This window comes from Gnatocerus cornutus, chromosome 1 (assembly GCF_029298725.1).
Source record: "Gnatocerus cornutus isolate USDA-ARS CGAHR chromosome 1, icGnaCorn1.1, whole genome shotgun sequence".
NCBI lineage: Eukaryota > Metazoa > Arthropoda > Insecta > Coleoptera > Tenebrionidae > Gnatocerus > Gnatocerus cornutus.
In genome coordinates, this window is record NC_142233.1 from 25,388,782 (window position 1) to 25,413,600 (window position 24,819).

General features: G+C 33.7%; 1 protein-coding gene and 2 non-coding genes across 4 annotated transcripts; 2 read left to right on the plus strand and 1 right to left on the minus strand.

Annotated features, from left to right (window-relative positions):
- Positions 1-5,584: 5,584 nt before the first annotated feature.
- TRNAL-CAA (transfer RNA leucine (anticodon CAA)) lies at positions 5,585-5,699 on the plus strand. Its single transcript has 2 exons — positions 5,585-5,622; positions 5,655-5,699. It is a non-coding gene; the product is annotated as a tRNA-Leu (tRNA).
- Positions 5,700-15,803: 10,104 nt separating this feature from the next.
- Positions 15,804-24,124, minus strand: LOC148181001 (peptidyl-alpha-hydroxyglycine alpha-amidating lyase 2-like). Of its 2 annotated transcripts, none has more exons than XM_088044114.1 (7): positions 23,959-24,124; positions 19,229-19,404; positions 18,970-19,168; positions 18,719-18,920; positions 18,479-18,670; positions 16,500-16,609; positions 15,804-16,119 (listed from the first exon to the last, which is right to left on the minus strand). In XM_088044114.1, exons 1-7 carry the CDS (start codon positions 24,091-24,093, stop codon positions 16,003-16,005), a joined length of 1,131 nt encoding a protein of 376 aa, XP_087900240.1. In that variant the 5' UTR covers positions 24,094-24,124; the 3' UTR covers positions 15,804-16,002. The 2 variants fall into 2 exon arrangements, with proteins under 2 accessions (XP_087900240.1, XP_087900248.1); XM_088044122.1 differs by lacking the exon at positions 23,959-24,124 and adding an exon at positions 23,545-23,704.
- TRNAN-GUU (transfer RNA asparagine (anticodon GUU)) lies at positions 18,320-18,393 on the plus strand. Its single transcript has one exon. It is a non-coding gene; the product is annotated as a tRNA-Asn (tRNA).
- Positions 24,125-24,819: the final 695 nt, after the last annotated feature.

Consider the following 24,819-nt stretch of genomic DNA (forward strand, 5'->3'; position numbering starts at 1 on the left):
TTGAACTTACAACTTATATGAATTTTATTTATATTAAACTTCATAATACGCTTTTTCGAATATAGTAAAATTTAATTTGACGGGTATTGTTTGTAAAAATGACGTCTTTAAAATGTAGTTGCAACTGAGATAATATTTCCATTGCAGTTAAGTCTCCTTTATATTTAGCAAATTCATGTAAATCTGTTATCATATCGATGCCTTCTTTGTAATTTGTTACTTTCATTTCACCTGCACCACTATCTAGCTCATCATCTGACTCGTCAGAAAGATTAGTGAGGTCTGCTTGGTATTCTGTAACAATCGAAGTTACAAAGTCATTTTTTAATACTGATATACGAACCAAACACACTTTTAACGCACGTCTCGTGAGATATGCAGTTTAAAAAAATGTTGAAATCGATATTTAGATTATAAACAATTCGTAGAAGGGGATATGTTACTATTTCATGTCCGCTTAAGAGAGATTTAGTGTAGAATTTAGGCAAAAACATTGTCCGAGTCCGTCCAAAGGAGATTCGGAACAATGAACTTTTAGTATTACGCATGCGGACTTTGAAAAAATGTCCGTTTAAAACGGGCCCTTCACGTAGAGTTTTTCGTGAGTTCTGGACTGTACAATCCTTCGCTCCACGCCAAATGCGTACGTGAAGGGACGAAAAAAACCACGCGCCTTCGCATCCGGTCTTAAGTCCTGGAGTTCCAACCGAGTTGAATTCCCGGCGCGCCGCGCCACCGAATGATTCCAAATCTGCAACGTGTAGTTTCGAATCGCGCCTCGTTCCATTTGTAAAAAAGGAAAAACATATGTCATTCGTATGCTTAAAAGAAAGATAGCCAATCATGCTTTGCGCCTCAATTATTATTAATGGTGAACACTGAGCAGTATTACCTTATTTTGCATCTATATTTTGTTTTTTTTTATTGAAAAGGTAAAAAGTTAGTTATTTAACAAGAACTGTCCTAAAAGAATTTAAAAAATTACTTAAATTGCACGCAGTGATAATACTGCTTATAAAAAATGTGGCCATCGAGAAATTTCAAGAAGCAATCTTATATTTGATAAAATTTTTGTGAAGTGCCTATCTATGTTTTTTCTGTTTGTAACAAGATTGCACACTATTCACTACTGATGAGTCTATCTTGTCATGATTATATCGACAAATTTGCGCGAAACTTCAAGAACGCAACCGTACGTGTAGTTTGGAGACTTGCTTCGCGCCTGGAATGACGGTTTTGGAGTTAACTCCAGGAGCGAAGATCGGAACTGCACGTGAAGCGGGGCTTTAAGAGAGGTGTCCGCTTAAGGGAGGTGTCGCTAAGGGGAGATTTCACTGTATTAAGTGCAACCAGTAATCATTATTCGTCTGTGACTTGATTAAGAAATGTAAATTTTTATATTTCGGCATTAGAATGATATTAGAACAATTTTGTATTAAAATGTAGTTTATGATGAAAGCGTTAGTTTGGTATTTGTTTATTGCATTTTTGTTGAATCATGGAGTTGGCATATTAATTTTTTAGCTAAAATAAGTGTGTTGGTGCCTCTACGCTTCCGTATAATTGAGTAATTTTTTTTATATTTTATATTTTAGGGCAAAAGTTTTTGTAATCTATTTCGGTATCGTAAAATCTTACTTTTTAAAGTGTGATTTTTCATGCAGCGTAATGTCCTGAGATTTCTCCTCGCCTTTTTATCTGTGGTTATCTGAAATCCAGTTTTATCGCTCTATAATTTACGACTGATTACATCTGGCGGAAAGCTCATAACAATAAACTCATCGACAACAAGCAACAAGCAACATTCTCCCTTCTGTTATTATATAAACCACTTTCTAAGTCAGTGAGTAGGTGTAGGTTTCCACGGTCTCTAATAAATGTCAACTCCTCTATTCATCGTTCGCAAATTGTCCGGAAACGAAATATCTTAACCATATCGAAAACCCACGATTGAATTGTAAAGGTTATTTATGTTAAGATGTTGAACTGAGGTTGTTAGCGGCAAGATGGTCACGAACACGTGATCAAAATCGCACGTTGTATGTATAAAACCCATTGGTATAAGACCCATTGGTTGTAATTTATTCGAGACAAAGGGAATAACATTGGCTGTAGAGTGTGGATGCGAACACTTCGGCGGAGATGTTGAAAAGAAGCGATATATTATCAGCGTGAAAGAACCCGCTTGGACCATAAAAAAAAGTTGTTCGAGAAGCAATTGATGGGTTGGAAGGTATTTGGCGATATTATCTTTCTTTTGAAGAGTTTATTTGGGCGGGACATTATAAAAGCTGTTCTGGATCTTTCTGGCTAATGTAAAATTCTTTCTTCCTTAATTAAAACCCATCTCAGCCTCACTTATCCTCGACATACTTAAAGTATGTTCTCTAAACGATGACATATTAGCTCCAGACATCAACAAGAGTGATAATTAAGCCTCATTTCCACGGTCCGTTCTAGAGAGAACAGAATTTGATTTACGATAGAATTTGAGTTATTGCACCATATTTTGCGGTCAGAAAATTTGCAAATCCTACTGCACCCTTGGTTTACAATCCTCTGTTCCGATTCGGGCGGACAAGCTGGTTGAAACGCCGAACCACCACACGGACTGCTACATTTGATGATAACCAACATATTTAATTACTCCAATTCTTTTAATTTAAACACTAATTTTTTATCATAATGTTAATAAGGTAAATAACACGTATAAATGTGGATTAATTTTAATAAAGATGGCGATAAATGTAGATAAACCAATTTATTTCCTGTATTGAAATTTACAGAACCATTGTATGAAAACAAGCGGGAATGAATGCAGGTATGTACGTTTCTTATCTCTGTGAGTGGATTAACCTTTTTGAAAAATAACCGACAAGTCTGTATTTTTGTGGATTTGGTTATTACCTGAGGATTTGAATTTTTAATTTCGTTCTATGAATTGAATTTTTTGGATATTAGTGAAACTTAACCATACATATTCACGTAATAAGTAACTTGAAGTATAAATAAAATGAAATAAATTCATGAACATTCTGTTCTGGTTCAAACGAACGAACCATCTTGTCTGTTCGACATCGGTTCGGCGGACATTTCAACACAGAACCAAGACAGGACGCACCGGACAGTTCAACACAGAACGCACAGAATCATTGAAATTTGACGCTCCTCTAGAGAAAACTTTGCAAAAAATCAATGCATTTCAGATTTTTTTATAATTAATCTCGTTAAATAGGATAAAAATTACTGGATTAGATTACTGGATTTCAGTTGATGATTCCTGGCATTATTTTACTGGTGGAAAAGTTATTTTAACATTAAGCTAATATTGCAATGAAATAAACAAAATTATTGTATGAAAACAGGCTAGAATGAATGCAGGTAGGTAGGTTTCTTATCTCCGTAAGTGTATTTACCCTTTTGAGGTAACCGACAGGTAGTATTTTAGTAGATTTGGTCCGACTCATTACCTGAAGATTTGAATTTTTAATTTCGTTCTATGAATTGAATCTAACCTCAATACAAAGTTTACTGCTTCAATTGAACGAACTATTTTGTCTGTTCGACATCGGTTCGGCGGACATTTCAACATAGAACAAAACATAGAACGCCCAGAATTGATGTTAAAATAACTTTTCCACCAGTAAAATAATGTCAGAAATCATCAATTTAAATTAAGATTTTATTTATTCCTACTTAACGTGAAACAAAAATTCTAAAATGCATTGTTAATTTGCAAAAGTTTTCTCCAAAGGAGCGGCAAATTTCTGAAATGATTCTGTGCGTTCTGTGTTGAACTGTCCGGTGCGTTCTGTCCTGGTTCTGCGTTGAAATGTCCGCCGAACCGATTCTGTCTTGGTTCTGTGTTGAAATGTCCCCCGAACCGATGTCGAACAGACAAAATGGTTCGTTCATTTGAACCAGAACAGAATGTTCCTGAATTTATTTCATTTTATTTATACTTCAAGTTACCTATTACGTGGATATGTCTGGTATGTTAACTTTCACTAATATCCAGAAAATTCAATTTATTGAACGAAATTAAAAATTCAAATCTTCAGGTAATAACTGATCAAATCCACAAAAATACAGACCTGTCGGTTATTTCAAAAGAGTAAATCCACTCACAGAGATAAGAAACGTACTTACCTGCATTCATTGACGCCTGTTTTCAAACAATGATTCTGTAAATTTCAATGCTGGAAATAAGTACGTTCATCTAGATTTATCGCCATCTTTAAAATTAATCCACATTTATATGTAGGTATGTGTTATTATCCTTATTAACATTATAATAAACAAATAGTGTTCAAATTAAAAGAATTGGAGTAATTAAACTTGTTGGTTATTATCAAATGTCCGTGCGGTGGTTCGGCGTTTCAACCAGCTTGTCCGCCCGAATCGGAACAGAGGATTGTAAACCAAGGGTGCAATAGGATTTGCAAATTTTCTGACCGCAAAATATGGTGCAATAACTCAAATTCCATCGTAAATCAAATTCTGTTCTCTCTAGAACGGACCGTGGAAATGAGGCTTTAGAGTCTGACTTTTTTTATCGTCTGACATTTGGATAAAACCTCGACATTGAATTGATCGATTCTTTCGTAGAAGCCGTCAAAATTTGAAAGCTTCTTGGAACAAAATCGACCAGACGTTTACGACAGCCTAGGAAAAGTCATTGGTATCCATTTATGCATATTAGTTGGGTGCGTAAATCATTCCAGTAAAAGACAAGGATGTAGTTGGGTTGGATGTGGCACGAAATGGTGATTCGATGGAACCAGTCTTCACAATAAAGACGTATCTGTCAGTTTTTATGGGCGGTGCGAGGCGCCCCGTTGCCCTATCCGCCCGACAATCTGGCCTCGGAGAATAGCAGCAGTACCACAACTAAGGGAATAGTCGTCGCTCGTTATGAAGCTGTGTTGGATGATGATGGCTGATTCTTTTTCATATCTTATAAAAAAAAAGAAGAAAAGGTGTCACTGGCTCCACTGACTGCACATCTCTTGTATAGTGCCTGCCTATCTTTAATTGTTTTGGATCGGAGAAATTTAGCCTATTGAAACAAGTGTAGAAAGACAATGTTAAGTTTAAAATAAGTATATACTTTATTATTCCTGCAGCAGCCTTTTTGTAGGTGCCAAAAATTTAAATGCAGCTGAGTGCTTATTTTATTATTTATTTATTTATAATTTTCAGTGCAGATTAGTAGTTACCTACTTGATAATTTTACGTTACTTTTAAAACTACCTATTAAAACATTTATCCTGTTGAATTGCATTGTTATGATAATAATTAATGATTAAAGGATATTATTTAGGTGTTTTTATTAAAGAATAAAAAGCAAAGAATTTTATGCTGTGAGTAAAAATGTATGCACGAGCGTAGCAATTTCCATACACTGAACAATAATTTTATTGTTGCAATGCCATTAGCAATATTCCGATTCTGGCTAAGGTTGATAAATATTTTCTATCAGATTCAATAAAGATAATGTACATGTATTTGATTAATTTGATAAAAATATCTATAAATAGTTTTGTGTCCTTTAAATAACAGTAATGCCATCTTTACTGTACATGTCAGGATGGCCGAGCGGTCTAAGGCGCCAGACTCAAGGTTACCTTGCCTGGTTTCAGGTTGAATGAGCGTTCTGGTCCTCTCTGAGGGCGTGGGTTCGAATCCCACTTCTGACATAACTTTTTTTTTCCAATTTGAAGACTTCATTATGAAATTTAATCATCACATGCTCCAAAGTAATAAAACACTCTAAAATCAAAAATTGTTATAAAAGAAGTAAAATTAAGTGGAAATTGTCACTTGTAAATTTCGATTGATAAAATATGAACGTACAAAAACTACGACTTTCTTATTACAAATTGGTTTTTACGCATTTGTCATTTCTGAAACTTACATACATACACATTATGTATATACCGTTGTGGGCACGAAATTTCAAACTGTGATACCATTTATGGCAGTCTTTTTGGCTTCTATAACATTTTGGCATTCTGTTGGAAAGCCTAAATAGGCGTAACTTTTTCAAAATTTTTTTGAACATTAGTCATAACTACAATAAGGCTTGAAATACATCCAAGTTTTTTAAGCGACAAAAAAACCGAAATTCCGTGCTCGCAACTATAAAGTCCGTTTTTTTTTTAAAGACCATTAACACCGCAATTTTCCCCTGCATTACAACCGGCAACGTTGCCTAGGGAGATTTTTGGTGAGAAAATAGTTGTCAAATTTTTGACATTTCTGAAAATTAACCAGTGTTTCCGTTAAAAACGTTTCTTTTACAGCCTGTTGGATCGCAAATCAAATGATTTAATAGTGAAAAGACTCGGCACAGCCTGATAGGCCGTTTTGTGTAATCAAATTGTCAATTAGGCAGCTAACCTATTTGATTTTATCACCAAAAAGTCACCATCGACGACGTTGCCGGTTGTAAAGTGGTGGGAGAGTGCGGTGTTAATGGTTTTTTAATAAAAAAACGGACTTTACATACAGCCACGGACACAAAATCTTAGACGTCATTTTTCTGACGTTTAAAAAATTTGAGTGTGTTCTGTGCATTACTGTCACTGCCATTACTGACGTTTAAAACATCAAAGTATTGACAAGTTGACAATTAAGAATTATCATGACTGAAGTATTTAAAACGGATAAAATTAGAATAGTCTTATTACAGTCAGGTTCTTGCAATGTTGAAAATACCGAAAATTCTATCTATGTATTTCGAAATTAAAAAATTAAAACTGTTAAAATTGGCAATGCAAATGTAAGGTTACAAATTCTAAGTGGGGTTTACACCATGAGACAATTAGATGACACGGACGTCTATGCTTTTTTGTTCCCGGCTGTCAGTTTAAAATGCCACGAAATCGAAGATATTTTTGCGATGGCAAAACGGGTTTTAATTATAATTTTTTTCATTTGTATTCACAAATTGAAAAACAAAAACTAAATTAAATAACTTGAAATATTTTATGCTGGTTGCTCCGCAAGTTATCGCGATGTCTTTTTTATTACAGTTTGAATTTACGTTTTACATAATTGATATGCAAAGACATAATCCTCATATGAATTCATAAAACACCGTTTTCTTCATTTGATTGTGCATGCCATTTCAAGTCACACAATTTCGTCATTCGTAGTTTAATTTGACATCTGTCATTGTCATGTTCTAGGTTCTAATTACGTGTTATTCCCATCTTACATTCTTTGCCAAAGCGTAATTTATTATCCCATTAATTTGTAATCATGATTTCCACTTTGATTTATAATTTAAAAACTAAATTATTTTGTTTAAGCTAAACATACAAAGTGTTCCTAATTAAGGTCCTTACGAGTATTTTATAACTGATAATTACACAGGCTCCGTATATCATATGATAAAACTCATCTTCAGTTGGCTTTGAAATTTGAAATCATGTTTTTGATTGAGGACAATCTTTTGTTTCTGTCAAGTAATTTGACGTTGACATACTGAAAATTATACAGGGTCCGGCAACACTTGTGTCCACCCCCAAAATCGTCTTTAATTTTAAAGATAAAATTTTGAAAATTTGTATACGCTCATAGTTGACAAGGCTTTAGAAGCTGACGCAAAAATTTGTTTTCTATCACTGGTAGTTTTGGCGTGTTTTGCAATTTTTAGTTAATTGTGAGGGTTTATGAAATCAATCCCTAATTTAATTGTTTTTCAGAATAAATGTGTTAAAAATATCTCAGTTGTTATTTTAGATTCAATGCAAATTGTCTTCAAAATTTGAGAAAAAAATGCTGTTTTATCAAGTTAGTTCCCCATTTACGTTGGTAGAAATTAAAAAATTCCTACATAGAATACGGTGGACGATTGAATCATAAAATTTAAAATGAATGCAACAAACATTAGTGTTGTCCTTCTATTTGTCAGACTCTATTACGTTCTTTCAACTTGTTAGACAATGTTTTTTGCAATAAACTGGATTTTTGAAAAGAGGGACCATACTACATATTTTAGGTTGCTGAATTTTCAAATGGCATACAGAGTGTTCCAACTTTAAATGCTTGTAACTTGAATACTATAAATGCCTGAACATTGGGCAATACGGCAATCAACTCACTAAGATTTTGATGAAGAATTTCTTATTAAAAGGAAGTGCGAGCGTTCTGGAACACCTGTAAAAGTTTCGCTTCACATCTAACGTCATTAAAATATATGTATAGTTGACGGCAACCATACCTATCGAACAAATCTGAATAGAGTTGTGAACTTGCACTATGAAGACTATTTCGTAATCTTCCCAATTTTAACTCAGCCCACATTGGCGCCTTTGTAACTTAATATAAATTTTTATATGGTGTATATCGGGACAGGTCGTCGTAAATTGTAGAAACTAATTAAAATTAACATCCTTGTCTATTAAAATAACTGTCAACATCGAGGTGGTCCAGTCGTGCGAAAATTCTTGTGATACGCATGCAGGAATTTCCAATATTTTTTTTCTTCTTACAAAAAATGGTTTTAACAATACATAGTTATTTGTCTCGAAGTTTAATTTTTACTACAGGTGATTCTACCTAATCCCGTCTCGCTTTTAACAAGCTCAAAAAAAATATATAATTTACACATGATTGAGATTTCGGTGTAATAATTCTTCATGGGGTCTACTATGAAAAGCACCGCAGGTACCGAATTTGATTGGTGGTTTTAAACCTACATCTAAAAAATATTACACCCGGTGTATAATCACCGGAAAACATTTATAACAGGCTCCACCTGCCTTCAAATCTTACATCTCTGTTAAGTTGTTATTGTACGAAATGTACGCTGAAGTGGTAAGAAGTTGAAAAATCAATGTAATGCAACATTCCCCAAATGTGTAATTTGTCTGTGAAATGTTACACTCATGGAGTTGTCGCGATTACTTTTACAAGAAATGGGTGATGTAGGATAGTTTTTTTTGTTTTCATGGAACGCTGTAGGAATTTTCGTTGTTGTTTACATCAGTCTAAGTCAAATTTTCAAGTTAGAGTTTTACGACGGGTTCCTTGTTGGAGATGGAAGGCCATATATCAAACCGTCACCGCTGAGACGAGCAGCGGTTCCCAAAAGGTGCATAGTTTCAGATCCTTAATGATGACAGCACTAACGTCTCTTTTTACACCAACAGAAGTCTCGCATTTTTACAATTACGTTATTCTACCTCGTGGTAAATGATGCAGAAAAAAGCATAATAATCTTCAGTTATAGAGTTTTTGCACTAGTAAGAACGAATTTGTGGTGCTTCGCTCGAAAATCTTCCTACAACAAAAACTCCACCACCAGCCCGCCATAAAATCCATTTCATCCAACCAATTAAATGGTTGACGGCACTTAGTATCTTTTAAAATACCGACAAACTAATTTCTCGGTAATAAAATTAAAACCATCCTGTGGAATTGTCTCGTTTATCCGAGTGGAATATTCAAAAAGAAATAAAAAAGACGAAAAAGTCCGTGTTTTCTATAGTTTACGGCTGGGTCCGGTTTACAACGCTACAAAATTGCTTGTTATAAGCAGCTGGAGACCTGTAGAGATTTCTTGGATTTCCATCGGGCGATGGCATTATTCTTGTAAAAAACATCTATTGGTATCGGTGTTATTTGAACAATCTCGGTACCGGAATCACGCGAACGTTGTCTTGTAATCCGAGAGCTCGGTTCTGAAGAACCAGCCTTCAATTAGTCATTATTACATTTTTTACTTATTTGTGGCCGCGCCATGTTGCCCAGCCTCCAGCTACACGAGCTTAACAACTTAATTCTGGCCGGAGTTCATTCCTTTTTTATCGCTGCCAGGGGCGGACTAGTGCAAAGCGCAATTTCAAATAATGCTAACACTTTATTATTAAGTATAGCTTAAGATTATCTTGCTCAATGCTGCTCCGGATCACTGACTGCTTGTTGATCTTAAAACGAACACAAAGTATGACTTGCTGGCGGAGTAATACTTCATTACATATTTTAATCAGTGATCGCTGGTCAGTAGACATCACACAATAATATGCTATTACAACTTAAACTTTTGATAAAAAATCCTGTTATGGATAATTTCTTTTGTTATTAGCGCCTACAACAGTCAAAAAGGTCAAAAACATTACTTCTATAGATCAAAAAAAACTTTTTAGATATTTCGGATGCGGTCTAACAAAAACTCTGGTACTTTGACATTCCTTGCAAGTTTTACAGTGTACTTTTTTACGACTGTTTTTTAGACTCTAGCGGAAATACTTTTTCATATTAGAAGCGAAAGTAACCACGGACTATACGTCAAATGTAAAAACATAAACTTGAAATTTGAGTGTATTTATGCATTTTTAAAATGGATCAATTGTAAAAAGACAAAGTTGTAATGTTTAAATTGAAAGTAGTAAAACTGATTATTTTTAATAAAAATTAAATGAAGATAAAGTTATAAATAAAAAACTGATGTAGTGACATCTGTGGACATCGATGCAAACAGCAGCGGCAGCCATATTGTTTATTCTGTTAGTGTTTTTTTTTGTCTTTAGATTGTTTTATCGAAGTTCAGTATTGTTAAGTTCAAAACGAAAAGATTTGTGAGCCATGGCTTCAGATTCGTTTAAGACGAATTTATGGATTTTAACATCAATATTTTCTAAAATTTAGAACTGTTAACTTTTTTCTCTTGTAGAAAAAATAGCATTTGTAATTTCGAGGTAAAAGTCGATTTTATCGTTTGTTGAGTTTGTTTAATCTCTGAAAGAACTTTGCTAAGTACGCTACAATGCGGTATCCGTCTATTGAGAAATTTTTCATATCCTCAAACCTTTTGATGGTAACCAATTTTTGTGCACTTTACCATAAACTAAAATCATAATTTTTAAAATGTGCAATTTACTAATTTTATAATAAAGGCACAGAGTTGGCTCAGATACTAGTTGGTGATAAAAATTCTACACTGGTTTTACTGTGACTTTTAATGTTTTAGAAAAACTGCTAATTCAAAGTATGTAACTTGATTCATAATTTTTCACCCTAGACGCTACTGCTTGCTCATTGGTCAACTTAAGGATCTTCAAGTTTTTAAACGAAAGTTGTTAGGACAAAAATTACTGCTCATGAATTCATGTTCATGTTCATGAATTGTTGTTTATTTACGAAACACTCTTTATAAAGGCTACAACAAGAAAAGATTTATTGTTATCTCAGGACCATTTCGAAACTATTCTGCACAACTTGAATGGTACAGCTTTTGAATGACAAAAATTAAACTGTTGAACTGCCAATAGGACGTTATCAGAATTACCAATAATAGGCACTTAATAATTATTAACTTACAAGGTGTAATCTGTGCCTACAATGTAAAAGGTGTTTTGTAGATTGCGGATGCAGTTAAAAGTAAATGAAAATAAGCAAACCACTGTATAAATAGTCTACAACTGTAAGCATTCATCAATTTCAACTTTTTTTTGTTTTATTAATGCCATTGTTAAGCCTACAATAATAATTATCATTATGCCTATTTTGAAAGCCTGTTTTACACAGCGCTAAGTGTGCTCTAAGTCTTGTATCACCAGGTGTAAGCCTATGACACAAATTGTGAGGTGTGATAATTAAATTCTTTAATTGTTCACCACGTAATTTTATATAATGTCTTTTATACAAAGTGTTTATAAATGTTTCTAGCATCAAGGGTGGCTATGTGTATCGGTTTGTAAGTGAACTGTGGCTTATCCTGTTCGAGATGGACTCGAAGGACCAGTTGTTTGACACTTCGTAATTCAAGTAAAAGATAAAAAAACACTCGACGATTTTTTCACGATTTTAATGATCAATGTACAAACAACAAAAAAGGAACAAGTAAAGAATCTCGACTATTGCGGACTTCGATGATGATGGTTGCAAGTCTTAAGACGGACTCTCTTACAAAACTAAAAACTACCACTAACTTAAACTAAGGGTGGGGGTGCCAACCTCCGAAAATGGTGTTGGGCTAAGAGCGGAACACTATGAAATGTCAAAAAAATTAGCCGCTAATTACAAATGTTGGTTTTGATTTTTTAATTGACATTTGCAGTTAACCTCAAACATGGAGCAAAGTAGGTTTTGAGAAATAAACTGTTCTAGTTGTGGTTTAAAACCTGAAAATCAAAAACTTGAACCCAAAACTGTAACTGAAACGTCATTGACGTAAGTATCATTATAAATATTTTCAAGATAGTTATATTCACTATAAAAACAAAGCGACAAAATAGTGCACAAAAGAAATTTCAGAGGCACTCTTGATGCTAGAAACATTTATAAACACCTTGTATCAAAAATTGAACGTTGCACAGAAATCTTTACTTTTGGCATTACATCTTTGCTCTTTATCGTTTTTCAACTTTTTTACACTCGACTGTACTATTTTTTTATAATTTCTTTGTTTTTGATAAGTATTATATGTAATACTTTTTGCGAATGACACAGTAACAAGAGTGCCGTCAGTGTTTGATCCAACATAAGTGGAATAATGATCGGTAGTTGTACAACCCATGAAAAACTAGATGAGTGTATACCAAATCTATACCTGTATTCTATACCAAATCGTCCACTTTTGACCCGGACTCTTTTCGATTTGGCTGAAAGTTTTTCATCTTTTTCTACCCGATGAAAAACAGTTCTCAGATTTTTTTTAAATTTTTTTTTCCAATCCAAAAAATGCCATTTTTATTTTCAAAAATTTATGAATTTAATGAAATTTTTGCAATTTTTGAGAAAAACTTATTTTTTCGAAGTTCGCCATTTTTCATATTTTATTCTAATTTTTCAAAAAAAACTTTAATTAATTTTGCGATTATTCCCGCATATCCGAAAATGAGGCGATTTTTTTTCTATTTTTTTATTTAGTTATTACACAGGGTGATTTTTAAAAAACAGCAGGCGTTGTAGAATTTTTATTTATAAACCGATTTCAAAAATTTTAAAAACAAATTAAATGGTTTTTAATTTACTATAAACTGAAGATTTTTGAATTTTTCTAAATGTCTTAGTATCTTTTGGGCGATATTTAACTTTCTTATTTTAAATTGACACCCATATTTTTTTTCATTATTTGGAAGATATTAATTTTTTTGATTCAGAAATGTGTAATATGTTCTACTTTTACAAAAAATATTAAAAAAAAAATATTAAAAATGAAAAAAATTAGGCAATAAAAGTTAATAAAATTCAGGTGCGTGGTGTCTTGTAACACAATACCGTTATTGTACTGTCAAAAGGCAACAAATAACAGAAAGAACAAGTTTTCTTTCAACAAGATGGGGCTACACCTTACAATGCACGAATTAATTAACACGCAATATCTCGAACAAAGCTTAGGAAAAAGATGTCTGGAACCCAAGGGTTCTATTCGATGGCCAGCCAGGTCACCAGATTTAAATAATCAGTTTGTAGTAAATTAAAAACCATTTAATTTGCTTTTTATTTTTTTGAAATCGGTTCATAAATAAAAATTTTACAACGCTGCCGTTTTTTAAAAATCACCCTGTATTTGTAGAATGAAACTATAAATTGAGTATATAATCCTGTAAAATCCTTTTTGGCCTCATGAATTGTAAACGTCAAATTAACATTCAATTGACATCTTCGGAAACACTAGATTTACAAGCGCCCTGGACGTTTACACACGCCGTGCGGTAAAAATTGCCCAAATCGTCTGCTCTTCACATGCGTTTATAAATCAAAATCACTTTACCATAATGAAGATTGATCACTAAAGTGGAATCTACCTAAATTATTATCTCAATTAAGACAATATTTCTATTTTTAAAGTAATATTAAAACGTTTTCTATACAGCGCCATCTTGTGTACTTTTTGTGCATCAACTACAAAATTGACAGAATTGACAGATGATAAAATTTACAAATGTCAGATGTGACAGTTCTCATGGATTTTGAAAAACCCAATTATTTAAATTAAAATTTTTCGGCCAAAAAGTTTAATACAACTCTTGTGGGTTAACCATTTTACAGCGCTCAATCATTAAAGCACTCCGGCTACGCCGTCGTGCTTCAAACTGATTTCGCGCTGTAAAATGTAAGTTACCACACGCGACTGTAAATAACTATTAATTGCATTCTTTTTATTGTATAACTTATAAAAAATAAATAATAATTTTAAAAATAAAAGTTTTTTTCAATTAAATAAAAAAATAGAAAAAATCGGCTCATTCTGGGATATGCGGCAATGATTACAGAATTAATTGAAGTTTTTTTTTGAGAAAATAAAAAATGGCGAACTTTGAGAAAATAACGGTTTTCTCAAAAATGGCAAAAATTTCATAAAATTTATTATTTTAAATTTTTTTATTATTTTTTTCTAAAAACTACCGTTCAAAACAAAAATTTTGAAAGAAAAAAAAAGTTCCAATAAAATAATTTTTAAAAAGTTATATCTATTTGAAAGTATAAAAGCCATTTTTTGGAAAAATTTATAACTTTTTTGGGTTGAAAACGAAAATTTGAAAAAATTCCAAGAACCTTATTTCATGAAGTAGAAATAGATGGAAAACTTTCAGCCAAATCGAAAAGGGTCAGGGTCAAAAGAGGTCGATTTGGTATAGAATACCACATATACAAAAACAAAAAGTATAATGGACGTCTTACTTCTAGCAGTTTTGTAGAAATTGAGACTAATTACCGTGCATGAAGGAAGAAAAGGCGTTTAAGTACTATAGACAAGATACTTTCTTCTTTCTGAGATAGATTCTATCCCAATATCCAATTATCCAAAAAGAAATCTGCTGAGCAGTTAGCATAACAAAAATCTTCAGTGAAGGTGTAACGCTATATTTTCTCAAGACTTCCTAAATCCCTCTCTGTTCTCCCGAACCTCTTTCTCTCCGTTCTCTTTTCATTTCAAATTTGACTTCTCGCTTCAAAAAGCTGTAATTGAGGCAGGTGACCTCTTGACGAGTGACCAATTTAACAGTGTGGAGAGGGCAATAAAATCCGAGCGACTTTATCACATCGCGAGGAGAATTTTAATTGGCTTATCATTTTTTGGACACGATGTGAGGTGCGACGGGGCGGAGAAACACGGATGGCGTCTCTTCACCTTAATCTTATAAATATTAATTAAACGTGGCGGTTTTCAGACGTCGACGTGTTATTATTGTCGGTTTATTTTTTTGGTGTATGTTGTACCTTGTAGCATGTACGCCTCTTGTGTAATAATAGTCCCGCGGAAGATTTACTGCTGCTTTCGATATTTGGGTCTTTGAAATGTAGCGTACGCTTATCCTGAGCTTACTTAGTATTCTGACAGATCGTGTATCACAGGATTTGAGAAAACAACTTTGGATCATCGATTTCTCGACTAGCTTTAAAAATTTTAAATGGTGCTTATACCAGTTCTTCGTCCATTCGTTTCCAAGGTCTCTAGTAAATCCACGATTTTCACCTCGTTAACGTGTAAATAAACTTGTTAGTCTTCTTCGAGCTTGCAGGTCGTTACAAAAAGAAAAATCTCTGCAAATATATTAGCATGCGAGCGTGCAGCTGTGCAAAATAGAAGCGCACTCTCGAGGCTAGTTCTTTATTTCCTAACAGAGCCGCCTTATAAATAAGACATTATCTTCGTTCTTTTTAAGTGCCGTTCACAGGCGAGACGTGAGACGTTTTCTTTTTTCTTCCACCATTTCATCTCATTTAAATACTCCGTTCTGGTACAGCCGTACATAAAGTTTCTCGTTGCTCGCAATTACGGAGAAACGGGTCATAAATCTCGACCACCTGTAATTAAGGCGAAGAAGAGAAAGGCGATTCGGTGCCAAAGTAAAACCGGAATAGTTTTATTGTCTATATAAATGATGGTACAATAAGTTAATATAAATGTGCTATGTAAATTGTAACAATTAACGTTCTTATGGTTCTATGCCAAAGTTACAGATGCCTAGGACTATCTTGATATAATAGCAACCAATGATATTTTTGCTTTTGTAAAATTAAATTTTGATACTTGATAGTTTACTTCTTTTTTGGCGGAACTAGCTCGAATTTCCAGATGCGGTTTGGCCCGATCTCAACCACATACAAAGCTGAACCGTTGGGGCACACGGCGATGGCGTGAGGCTGTCCAAAACCCTAAAAACAACAAACAATAACCAAACGAAGTATACTCCCCCGTTTACTTAGTAAATATGTCTCGATTTAAACTTGCGTTAACATGTTGACAATGTTTTAATTGTAGTTTTATTACAAGAAGGCCGCAGCTGGAAGCAATAAATTTACAAACCGAGTCGTTATATGTTGTAAGGGTGATTTAGAAAGGTATCATCTTCCCCTTTGGTTTTGTTACGCTTAATTAGTGACACGTTTTGCCGGTCTAAAATGTATGTTTACAGGTGGTCTGATAAAAAAAAAGATTTATGGGGCCAACTTTAGACAAATCCTCATGAGAACACTAGTTAAAAAGAGTCGTTTCTGGTCATTAAAAATTCTACGCGTTGGGGTATGAAGATTACCTCTTCAGGAGCCCAATGATCAATTACGGATTCGGTTTCTACATCGATAGTAAGACCTTGGACTGGAAGGAGTTCGGATGTTGGTCCGTTTACAGCGTAGATGAGCTTTCCTGAAAAAAAACAAACGAAATTTGTATTGCGGTAGCTACAACGCCTTAGTATAGGCAACTTAATTTACGTTTAGCGGACAGGCGAACGTTTCAATATTGTGGTTTCACGTTCAAAAGAGATTTAAATTGGTTTATAAAAGAAAAACATCTTCTTAAAACTTACGAAAAATAATAAAAATAAACAAAAAGAAATCTGGCGTAAAGTGTGTTTAAATTTATATAAAAAAAATAAAAAACAGGACAAATGCAATTTTAAGTTAATCATTTACAGCCACAACTATGTTTTAGAATACATGCAAATACAAATAGTTATTTACGTGCAGAAGGCCGAAGCAAATACAGCCGCGGGGACAAAATCTTAGACGTCATTTTTCTGACGTTTCAAAAATTTGAGTGTAGTCTGTGCTTTACTGTCATTGTCATTACTGACGTTTAAAACATCAAAGTATTGACAAGTTGACAATTAAGAATTATCAAGACTGAAACGAATAAAATTAGAATAGTATCTTTAGTACAGATCGGTATGATCTACAGTCAGTTCCTTGGAATATTGAAAACACCGAAAATTTTGAAATTAAAAAATTATAACTCAAAATTGACAGTACAAAAAAAGTAAGGTTACAAATTCTAAGTGGAGTTTTACACCATGCGACAATTAAATGACATTGACGTCTAAGATTTTTTGTCCGCGGATGTATATTCCGCCCACAGACGAAATCGCTCTTTCGGCAAGAAGTGTCTACAACGTTTTATGCATTAAAACTAACCAAAACGTAAAGTGGCAAATTCGAAAGGGTGCATAAAAAACTTGTATTCTCAATTAACTTTTATATAATCGACTTTTTTCCACACTTATGAACTGTTTAAACCAACATTTTTTCCACTAATGGATTAAATTTTTGGGTCAGCTTCTAAAGCTTTGTCAACTAAAGTCCGTTTTTTTATTAAAAAACCACCAACACCGCACTCTTCCACCACTTTACAACCGGCAACGCCGTCGATGGTGCCTTTTTGGTGATAAAATCAAATAGGTTAGTTGCCTAATTGACAATTTGATTACACAAAACAGCCTTTTAGGCTGTGCCGAGTCTTTTCACTATTAAATCCTTTGATTTGCAATCCAACAGACTGTAAAAGAAACGTTTTTAACGGAAATACTGCCTAATTTTCAGAAATGTCAAAAATTTGTACAACTATTTTCTTACCAAAAATCTCCCTAGGCAACGTTGCCGGTTGTAATGCAGGGGAAGATTGCGGTGTTGGTGGTTTTAAAAAAAAAACGGACTTAATGAGCGTATGCAAATTTTCAAAATTTTATCTTAAAAATTAAACACGATTTTAGAGGTGGGACTGTGTAAAAGTACCACTTTATTTTGACCGTCACTAGACAATAAATACTTATAAACTTTAATTAAAAAATGACATGAAAACACAAATCAATAATTTCATCTGAGTTTTTCTTTATCGTCATATTGATTTGATAACAAAGTACAAAAACAGCAAAATATCACCTTCATTTTCATCTACATACTTAGGTTTAGGTATTTGTACCTTACTTATGAAATTTTAAGATTTTATTTGTTTCATTTAAATACAAAAAAACAAAATTTGATAAACTGATAATGTTGCCGAATAACTAAGATTTTAAAACAAAATGTTACTATGATAAGCCGTGTGCTTAAATCTTGGCGTTCGATTCTCTTCGCACAAGCCTCCGTGGCGCAATCGGATAGCGCGTTCGGCTGTTAACCGAAAGGTTGGTGGTTCGAGCCCACCCGGGGGCGTTCTATTTTTTCTTAATTTTTTTAATTATTTGTTTTAAATTCGAAAATTTGGTTGATCAAAAGAAAGACCCTCCTTCAATCTAACCTTTAGCGGCAACTCCAAAAACTCTCCCCATGTCAGGTTGCTGAATAGTAAGTGCAGGTTCCAATCTTCCTTTGATGCTGTAGAGTCCAGCTCTTGGACACGTCACCCTCATATTTTCGCGATCTGCTACACATAATCTATCCATCGATTCAATAAGCGCAAGTCCATGAGGCACTTGCAATGACAAAAACTCTGAAATCCATCTAAATTATTCTGATTCTTAAACAAGAACTAGACAACCTGGGGGACTTGGAATGATGCGCAGAAGACCTCCTGCAGCATTGTACTTTAAAATTCGACTATTACAATAACCATCGGCAATGAAAATTTCGCCCTCTGAAGCTACAGCAATCGATGTGGGTTTACACAAATGATTTTTACTTGTCCCAGGAGTGAGACGTTGACCAAAGGTCAATACCGGGGAAAGTTCACCTGGCTTGAACTAAAAATAACTGTTAATTTTGTGAAGTGAAACCAAATATAATTTTTACTTTGAATGCTTGATGGAGGGCAACATCGGTCACCCATAAGTTGTCGTGTCGATCGATGGTAAGCCCATGAGGCATAAAAAACAAATTATCGCCCCATGTTCCTAAAACTCTTCCGGTTTGAGGGTCGAGGGTGAGGACGGTAGGTTCGGAGATTGGTCCCAAATGGAGCTGTTGGAAGTGATGTGTTGAGTTGAAAGTGCTAACATGAAAAAATTCAATTATATTCGATAAAATTTTGATAAAAAAATCAATTACTTACTTCTCGTCGAAGACACGATCAGCTCGATGAAATACTACAGGTTGGAATGCTGAATTTACAGAAACACCTGATACTTGTCCCAGTTTTAATGGTTCTCTGGGCCAGTTTTTCACAGCTCTTGGAATGTCGGGTCTGTCGCTAGTCTCTTCTACGGATTCTTCGTTTTGGTTAGTTGACTGAAATGAAAAAGAAAGACGTACAAAATTTATGAAGATTCAAAATATAGAAGAAAGTTACAATTAAAAACCCTAAGTCTGATTACAAATATCATTATCATTAAATCATTAAGCTGATTGCTCTGTAATCTGTAATATTTATTTATTAAAAAATGTACCATTTTTAGATGTTTAGTACCTACGGACAAGCATAAAATGGTAAATCAATAAGCACAAGTAGGTAATTAATACCTACTACATATCGATAGTTACCATCTTCATTAAATATGCTTGATGTGGAAAATGCTGCTTTGTAATAATGACTTGACGTGTACAGTTATCATTTTAATCTTCATAAACCGAATGATCTATATAATGAGAATTTATGAAATAACAATTACTCACAACATTTGTAATATGGAGATAAGAAGTAAACAGTTGTTTGTAATAAAAAAGATCGTTCAATAATTGAAATGAAACAATTAATTTTTATATTTCACTTTTTAGCTGAATACAAAAAATCTATTTTATACAGACTGTCCCAGAACTCGCGCCCCAGAGAGCAATACCAGACAGTAAATTTCAAAACAAAAATTGACTAAGTTTAATAGTATTCGAGAAAGGATAAAAAATTAACAACCAATCCCGAAAGCTTATTCGAGAAGTGGAGTAAAAAGCCATCCCAATTTCCTAGTAACGAGAGTGTAATGTTCATCTGACCAATGGATGATAGTATGTGTCCATAGTTACGAATTTTCAAATTCTGTTCAGCTTCAGGATTGGCTACCGTTTTTTCGTTTTACCTCCATTATTTTTTGGGCTAAAAAAAATTAGTTTTAAAATTTTAGTTCAGAATTATTGCCGCCATTAGGGGACACCTGTATTTCTTTCAGAAATAATAATTAAACTCGCCTGCAAAGTTTTGCTCGATAAAATCAAAATCAAATGGAAATTAAAAATAATGTGTAAGAATTCAAAAATCGTTTAAATTACGAGAACAGTATGTACCTATTATAATAGCTGCAGAGTGATTTAGAATTTGATAACGCGGATAAATTCAAAATCACAGGTTACTCGGATAACGCGGAGACTCCAATAACCGGATAACCGAGAGCCTTCTGTAGTTACTAAGTTGTCAAATTAATGATGAATATTCTGAAATTTTTGAATTGAATTTGTCACTATTTTTAATTTTTCTGTAACAATTTTGGAACATTTTGTAAAACTTTTACATAGGTATGTTACGCTAAGGTATGCAATGCTAGTATTTTTATTACGCTGTTAAATATACAGGATGAACCAACGAAAACGAACCGTTTTGAAGCACTTACTCGTAAATTTTCAAAAAAGCCGAGACAGGTCAATTTTAGTTAGAAGGGGGACATACAAGTAATTACACCTTTTTACATTCAGCCCCCTCTGAGGGGAGAAATTAATTCTATTAATTTTAAAAAGATAGATATACTTTTTTTGAAAGGTCTATTGAAGAGCTTTACGGTGGTTTGCTTAAACCTTTAAAAAAAAACAAAACTACAGGTATCTCAAAATTCGCGAATTCCGAGTTCAGAGCGTTGTAAAGAATCATTTCAGTAGTTCAAAAATGAAAAAAAAAAGATTCGGGACTTCGCCACAAAGATATTCTGCATTTCTTCAAATGCAGGCTAAAAATTCCAATGTTTATTGTTATTTATGGTGTAGATGATTGTAGATAATAATAATGTAAAACAATTTCTTGAAGAATTTGCTTTATTTGGGAGTAAAAAAATCTTAAATTTTTGTAATTTTTCTTAAAAATGGAACGGCAACGTGGCTAGAAATTAGTTTGTTACTATGGATGCAGGTAACTATAAATTTTGTCAAAATCTGTCACCCCGCTAAAAATTTGATTCAAATGATGGATTTGTATTCAAATAATGAATACGCACTCATGTATTTGGTTTTGGAGGCATCAGATAACAGACCTGTGGTTGTGGTATAGTTCATACAGCGAGAGTTTGAATGACAGAAAAGTCACTAAATCTACGCAATAAAAAGTGTACTATACGCGCGAAATTTAAAATAACAAAATAACCCTAGTTACTGACAACGTGACAACGTGACAACATTTCGCGTAGGAATTTAGTGTTTTTAGTGTATTTTGTAGCATAATTTGCTCCCAACCTATATGTCAACTGTCGAAATGTCCCAATCTCTCACCGGATATACTATAGCTGCCTGCCTATGCCATGAGCGATAGCCCAATCGACTTCGTCATCCAACTCCAGGAGTTTTTCGTCGTTGGACGCGCAAGCATTATGATGATTCCACACATGGAAAAACAGATTCTTGCCGCTTACCGCAACGATCCAAAAATTAGCACACGAAACTTGGATCGTCAGTTAGATGTGCGTCTTTCTTTAGTGAGCAAGCTGCTTAAAAGTGGCAAAATTGACATTACTTGACAATGTCAGTTACGAGGTTTCGAACGTATCTAAGCAATACAAATAGAAATCATAAGATAGGTCAGGATGTGAGTTTTGCAATGTTGTCGCATTGAACAAAATTAAAGTGCTTATATCTTCTTCAGGAAGTGCAAAAAACATTTTTTTAAGTATTTACGGGTACCACTGGGTTCCCCCTACCGTGCTCTGAATTCGGACTTCGCTAATTTTGAGACACCCTGTATAAATGCACTAAATGTTTAAGCTCAGTATTAGTGTTACTTTTATAGTTTCTATGAATTGTTGGTTGCATATATCAATTACAGATCATTTCTATTTTATGCATTTATTTTAATTTAAAGTTTCTATCGTAGTTTGGAGAAGAAATTTAAACAAAAGCAAATGTTAATTTCATTTATGCACCACTTATCAAAACTACTTCTTCTACTATGCTAAATAATGACACTGAATTTCAAATTTACTTTATTTTTCAAATTAATTTTCTCAATTACCTTGTTCCTGTGAACATACAAATGTCAGAACCACGCAAATGACTGTCTTAAATTATTTTTTTTTTATAAATTACCCAGTAGATTTTAAATTAAAGCAATCCCAAATGTCACAAGTTAACCAATCATATAGGGACATTTCTTGGGTCAAAAACGCTTTTTGCTCTTTGTTTAAATTACAAAGGTAGGTAATTAATTACTTAAAGTTCTCAAGTTTTTCAGTCTTGAGCTTTCTGCTTCCTAATCGCATTGTTTCGATCGATTTCAAATCAACAGTTACTTGTTGCGGCCAATTTTTCTTTGTCTTTACATTTGTGTGAATAAACAAGGTTATTTGTTTCCTTTTGGCGATCACGCTATTCTTGTTTGATTTATGAACAAAAATTATTATTAGGTCAATTTTCTGCGTTTCTAATGACTTTTTAACTAGCCAGAAAAACGTGGATTCCACTGAATCCTTACTCAGTTACAAATCTACAAAATGAAGGCAGAACGAAGATAAATTTCCTTGTTATTATTATGTGTAAAACTTAAGAACTGATTTGTCGTGCCAAAGCAAAAAGTTACGACTACTTTTTTGAACTAAAATTTATGCAAAAATCGCTTATTTTTGTTAGTGGAGTAAATTCTTAGTATGAGTAAAACAGCGATAAAAAAATCAATGTAATTCACGAATTATTGCAGGCCATAAATTGAAATTTTGTGAATTGCGATCATCATTTTATCAAACACAATGATCTTTATCATTAAGTGACTCAGAGCTAATTGCAAATGACGTAGTTTCGTGGTAAACCACTTCATTTTCCAACCAAAGCATTATGAAAGTAACAGTACCTACTTTAGACACGTAGGCTATTATTTGGAGCCCATAATTTCCCCAACAAAAATTTCACGACTGCAAAAGTTATTAGCATGATTAGAGAGTCGACGCAACGCAGTTAAATAGTGATCGATAATAATTGACCAATTTGAAGTTGTAGTTGTGTCGTTTAAATTGAATTTTCTTGTACGCCACCTCTACTCCGCCAAAATTATCAAGGGACCAATCATTTTCAAACCTCGTTCACGTGTCTAATAATTATGCACGAACCGTACCGCAACCCGGAGCCGTCAGAAACAACATCCGGATAAACTATGGTTGCTATTGGTTATTACAACATATGGTAAAGGAGCAGCGTGCGTCAATCGGAGATAAAACACTTAACGTTATTAAATTTTTGACCTTTACTCACCTTTAGACTACAAACTATTAGCACAATAAGACCAACAAAAGCTATCCCTAGCCCAGTCACTATATTTTGTTGTTTAAGATTCATTTTATTTTACATTTTCTTGTTACAACCACTCTACCATGGCGAGTTAAATGAACTCCGGCGCAGTGAAGAGTGGGAATCAGAAGTTTAAGTTTACAGTTTAGCAAAAATTTTAATTTCTAACAGCTATTGGCATGTAATAACTTAAATTGTGACATGTCATAAGAATTAGAACGTTTAGATAAGAACATTCTTATCGCACAATTGGTTTTTTACCGTAGCTGTATAATGTGTTGCCTATAGCAGAGAGAGCTTTGACGTTATCACGAGTACACAAACCGGGGTCAATTCCGGTTTCCGGGCGTGTTCATGCACAAATGCATTATTTCTCACCTGATAGTTCTGGGTCAATGACAGTAACTGTCTGACTTCATCGTAGAGGTCCGCGTTGGACTGTCTTTGGAAAGGCCCAGCTAAAGCTCCGGAGAGGAGCACCAGGCCTAATAAAGCGACAGTTGGGGTCGCCATGGCTCGACTGGTAGTTTTTAAATCAATACCAGGTTTCCATTGGTGTTGCGCACGAATTCCTTACCAGAGGAGTCGGAAAAACGTGATTTTAGCGATTTTCACGGTCAAGGATGCGGAATTGCTAATTTTGATATTGATTGAATGGAGCTTTTATGTCGTGGTCAATATGTGGGTTTGATGGATGTAGTGCGATTAATTAGAGAGATTTGGAGAAGAGATGTAGAGATATGGGCTTGACAAGTTCTAAAAATAAGTCTTTTCTGGTTTACTGGGAATTACGTCCAAATTATATTAAATTGCATTCAAATGTGATTTCAAGATACATATTTCTAAAGGATTAAGTTTTTCCTCATTTACCTAATATTTATGTTTTCTATTTCATTTGTAAATTTAGTAATTTGTGAAATTAAAAAATTTAAGATCTAGGAACGAATGGATCGAATTCAGTTGGACTTGCAACATTACAAATCAAATTTACGTCATAGCAACCAACCAAATTTTAACCGCGTTGACGTAATTTTGTGCCATTATTTTGAAATTTCATAAATTTGAAAAATACAAAGGCGATATTCAAAAACAAAATATTGCTGAATATTTTCAACAAAATATTACCTCTCTGGTACAGAGAAAAGAGATGTTACTGGTAAACAAGGATAACATGTTTCGAATATGAAATTTTCCAAACACGATTTCTCAAAAACTATTAACTTTAAAAAAAATCTGTTT